Below are 5,267 nucleotides of genomic sequence, written 5' to 3'. Positions count from 1 at the left end.
TAATGTTTGTTTAGTCATTGTGTTTATAGACTTTACAAACATCAGATTAGTCTAAACGGTGATATAGTTACGTGAAAAACGTGATATATACATATATATAGCTAAACTCAGCAAGGTAAACAACAAGTCGATTCCCATTTACACAGTGGTAAGAGTGCTGGACCGGAAGTGTCGCACAAAAAAATGGAAGCTGGCTGCGTTGTGTTTTGCCTCCGTGTTTCCGTGAAAAATAAGGTGGATAGACCTTTCCTAGTCTTAGCAACCACTTGGAGTGCTTTGCGACAGTCATCATTCACACACACTCATATGCTGATGGGGGTTCAGTATTTTGCTCAAGGACACTTTGACATGTAGGCCTCTAGTTTCGCAGACCGGGCGAGGCGGGTGTGGCCAGGCGAATTTTGCAAGTTTGGCACATCGTGCGTGCTGGTGCAGCTACTCCTCCTTCCCACCTCCGTCCCTCCTACTTACGCAAGTCGGAAAGAGGGAGGAGAGAAGGCGTGGAGTGGGTTTTACACACATCACACCAATCAAATGAGCCCCTCTCCTCTCCCTTAAATGTGCCGCGCGAAGGCATAGTGAGAGTTTACTCAATTCGCCATGGCAGAAGAGAGCAGCAGCGTCAGACGGCCAAACTTCTCTCAGGAGGAAACTGATGTTTTGGTCCGGGTTTGGTTCGGTCCAAGCTCGCAGTGTCCGAATATACGGAACTGCGAGCAGACCTCTGCGGGCTGATGATGCAAAGGTAGCCTGGGAGGAGGTCACCACAATTGTAAATCAGTGTTGTCTGGATACACTGAGAAAGCGCTCTCTCTTTCTCTCTCACAGTCTCACTCTGTTTCTTTTCTTTTGACTTTTCTAAGATGACAGATGCTGAATATATGCTCCCTATCTGATGCTGTGGCTGTTTCTGGTTGGCTGAGAGGGANGCGCCAAGCTGGATCTGTCGACACCTCCCCCTGCTGAGCCACCACACCCATCTCAGCGCACCTCGGTCTGCCAAACTACCAAACTGAGCACACCTCGGTTTGCGCTGCTCGAAACTAGCTCTGCGCGGGGTTTGCCACCCTGCGCCGTGCTGGGAAACTAGAGGCCGTAGACTGCAGAGGCTGGGGATTGAACGATAGAAGTGGAGGACCGCTCAGCCTCCTGAGCCACAGCCGCCCCATAAATTTGAATGAATTCACCATCATTCAGTGATGCTTGCTTTTTGATTGCAGACGACAAAGCAGGGGCAGAATTTTATCTTGGCTGTATCAATAACTGGCCAGTCTGTTTTTTTCAGGTGATTGTTTCAGCTGGCTGTGGACCAAGTTATGGCCAATCTAAGACCTACAAGCAAAAAACCAATGATGGTTAAGTTTTACAGGATATGCCTGCATAAAAATATCGTCTTGCTAAGCACAGTGTCTCAAGTTGTTTGAGTCTTAAATCTGTAATAAACATTTTGTTTTTGTTAGGCACCTATTCAAATGTTGAAACTTTAAAGTGTATAAGGGCTTAGACCATTATGGTGGAAGTATATATGATGGCCATTCACATGTTCAATTATGTCTTATACATTGTTGCTGTGATTTTTTTCCTGGGTTGTTACCATTTGTTACACAGATTTGGTGCAAAATGTAACTATTTTTCTTTCTTTTCTTTTTTTTTTACCATTCATGAATTGATAAAAATAGTTTAATATCCCTCCAAAATACCACATAAAACACCAAGGCCTTGAAGAACACCACAGAAAAATCACACTGTGATTTGGTAAAAAAATGTTTTTGACATTTGAAGATTTCTGCAAGAGTTGCATTTTCCTATTTCCGATTATCCTACAGATCACTGTAGATCATTGTATACAGTCGAAATTAAAAATCTGATGTCACTACAATTAATTGGCTAAGTTAAGTTGAAGCTAAATTGATTTATCCTGAGGGATCCAGCTAAAAACTAAACTTGATAGGTGGTTGCCAGTTTGAAAGTCCAAGATGGCTGCCACAGAGACTTTAAAAAATAGAAAGATTGGTTTTGAGGTTCATCAGCCTCTAAGCTTTCCAAAAATGTATAGTTAAACAACTCTACAAAAATTTCCCAGGACATTATAAATCTGCCTATTAGATGAATCCCCACATTATCGACCACAAAGTGCCATTATATCCATAAAAATATATTTCAATTAATAACTGCTATTTTTCAGCACTGAGCTTTCAATTCCATGATGTCTGCAGATTAAAGAAACAAACACTCCTGGTCTGAGTGTTGTCATCCCTGTTCATGTCAGTCAGAGGAGTAGATGGAAAGAGAAGAAGCTCATGTCCTCAAATCTCCTTTGATCCATTCAAACACCATTTTGGCTACTTCTCTTCCTGCATCCAGGACAAAGGCATGATGGAATCCTTTATCACACAGTCTGAAATCTCCTCGTGGAAAGTCCTGCTTGATGTCATGATAATATTGAACAGGGCACCAGTGGTCTGTAGCTCCATAATAAAATATGAGCTGAAAATGGAAACACACAGATAGTGAAGTCTATTTCTGGATTGAATACACAATAACAGCTCAAATAAACCATTAACTGGTAAATCAAGCAAGCATGCTGTCTTTATGTCTCATGTGGCTTTTATGTTTTCAAATAATCACAAATAGCTATTAAGTGGAGAAACTTAACATTATGATTATACAGATGCAGCCACCTAGAATTTCTTGTTCCTCTGTGATGGGGCCCAGGCAGACCTGTGGTTGATCCACGCTGGGACCTTGCTGGGTCCTTTGCTGTCTCATGGCTGGAATAAGATCCCCTGTGATGACTTCGTGAACGTGGGGCTGACTTGATACGCCCCTGAGTGTCATGTGTAAAAACCAGTAGCAATGTGTTATCCATCACCAGGTGGGGCAGTGGCTATGCAAGCTGAAGTGGTTCACTGCGCCTGAAATTAGCTGAGAGATCAGCTGTTCTCATCATGTTTAATGTATCGGCTATGAAGAATTGTGCTTCCCACACAGAAATTATTATAATTACACCATGATGGTATCATGATGATCATGTCATGAGGATATAATGCTGAAGTGTTTTTTAAAACCTTGAAACAGATTGTGTTTATGCATGAAGCTTTAGTGAGAAGGCTGGAGGAGTTAATGACTAAGCTACCTTCTGTCCTGTCCGTCACAGCTCGAAGAGAGACATTATTCAACAGATCTGCATGAAAACTAAGGCAATAGTTTGACGTGTTTACTGTCAATACAGTTGCCTTCCTCATAAATACAATGTGATATAAATTCAGGTAAAATGTGCAGAGTGAAACATATGTTGCACTTGCAAAGTAAACCCTTAAAAACATAGCTGGCCCTAGACTTCTGGGGGCCCTGAACGGATATTTGTTTGAGGGTTCTCATTATTGTAACACACTGCCACTTCACATGGCACTGAACCAACTTAAGTGCACATAATGTACAAATTACATGTACAGACTATTATGCAGAATGATCCATTCATCCAATCCAGAGTGGATTTCATATTTAATACTTTGTACACTGCCGGTTGGCTTAACCCATAAAAATATAGGCTACACTATGTAAATTTAGATCAATAAAAAAATAATAAAAAAAATACAAACACCAACTAACACCTGTTGACATATGGCTTTTTAATGTAATGGGGAACGTTTTAATCAGATTTCACTCCTGGGTCAAATAACTCTGCAGTAGTCACAGGAATTTATTGGCTCTAGCTCTGATCAGCACTGATGGAAACACCCAAGTGAACTTGGTAATTTTAGCCCCTTAAATCGGTAAGATGCAATGACATGCCACCACAAGTCTGCACCAAATTTGACAGAGAGACCCAATAAGAAAGATAAGAGATATATAAAAAGAAGTAACCATAGTGACATTTTTACTGGCCTTGCTGTCTACTGTTAACTAACCTATTTTCTGGCCTGTACATGTTGTCAAATGTGAAACCAATAAAAAAACAAAACAAAAAAACCCCCACAAAGGCATGCTTGTCTGCTGTAGAACCGTGCACACAGCTCTAGTCTACTGGCAAAAACCAACTAATACCTGCTAACATCTGGTTAGAATATATGCAGATCACATTATCCTGCCAAAATTAATACATATATTTAAACGCTGGAAGATCCACTCATTACTAAAAGTGTATGTCATCAAAGAGAGAGCAAACTAATGGAATGGTCAAAGTTGTCGTATTGAAATTTAAGGTGTGCTGATGGATTCACATCATCAACTCATGCATTACAAGTAAACGTTCCACCTTAAAAGTTGCCAGCAAAAGGTCCAGTGAATTATTATTATAGTAAATTGTAGGTGGCTGCATCTGTATGGGTAGGCTTTTTCTTACCTTTTCAAGATTTTTCTCAATGGTCATGTTGTCTCTTTCCAGAACTTTCTTCATTTCCTGACCCCCCATATACATAGCATTAGCTACAAATAGAAACAAATCACACTGGTCTAGTCGTTGCTTTACTTCAAACATTACAGAAATATTAAATGACACAGGCTTGCAGTTTAAAACCTCTGGAAAGTATGTTTTACAGAGTAGATGAAAAGATTTTTTAGAGGTGTTTTTAAAGGATTTTTTGGATGGGATTTTTTCTTTATCTGCTGTGAGGGTCCAAGGACAGAAGGATGATGTATGCTGTGAATCCATGTACCCTTTGTTCTTTCGTTTTGGCATTTCAAAACCAAAACAGAAAAACAGAATAAACATCTTGTTTTTCCTATTTTAAAACCAGAACAGAAAATCGGGACAACAGAACAACAGAAATCACACGTTTTGTAGTTGTTTTTTTGTTTTAAAATAAAAAAAGAAGAACGTGAAAATCAAGTTTTTAATTTCTTTGTTTTGTCATTGTGATATCTGGATAAATTTGGGGAATGCTGGGAGATCTGAATCTGTGTATGGGTCGTTCTTTCATTATTCTGTTTCAAAACAAAATAAAAAAAAAAAAAATTAAATCTGTTTTTCACGTTTTTCTGTTTTGAAACAAAAACCAAAAAACACAAATTGGAAATAAAAATGGAAAAACCCGACTTTGTTTTTTTGCAGATTCATTTTTTCATTAATTGTTTTAGATAAAAAGTAGAACGGCGGTGACATCAGAGGCGGAAGTAACTTAGATAAGATTGCCTATAAAACTTATAAATATCCTATAAAACTTTCCCATGTATCTTTTATTTCCACTTACACCTGATGTTTTGCGCATTTTGAAAAGCTGCCTGCCATTGCTGTGAGGAACTTTTTATTCATAAAAATAGAAATA

The 5,267-nt window shown here is 39.2% G+C and overlaps 1 protein-coding gene across 1 annotated transcript in view; it reads right to left on the bottom strand.

Annotated features, from left to right (window-relative positions):
* Positions 1–935: 935 nt before the first annotated feature.
* The window catches only part of ldah (lipid droplet associated hydrolase), a gene marked incomplete at its 5' end in the record, with an annotated part of 21,591 nt that continues 17,259 nt past the window's right edge, over positions 936–5,267 (bottom strand). Inside the window, 2 exons of the mRNA XM_050062359.1 lie at positions 936–2,487; positions 4,346–4,428. Of these exons, the coding sequence (XP_049918316.1) occupies positions 2,299–2,487; positions 4,346–4,428 (272 nt within the window). The remainder of the gene's footprint in view (positions 2,488–4,345; positions 4,429–5,267) is intronic.

Source organism: Epinephelus moara, chromosome 14 (assembly GCF_006386435.1).
Source record: "Epinephelus moara isolate mb chromosome 14, YSFRI_EMoa_1.0, whole genome shotgun sequence".
NCBI lineage: Eukaryota > Metazoa > Chordata > Actinopteri > Perciformes > Serranidae > Epinephelus > Epinephelus moara.
This window is presented reverse-complemented; position numbering and strand designations above follow the sequence as displayed.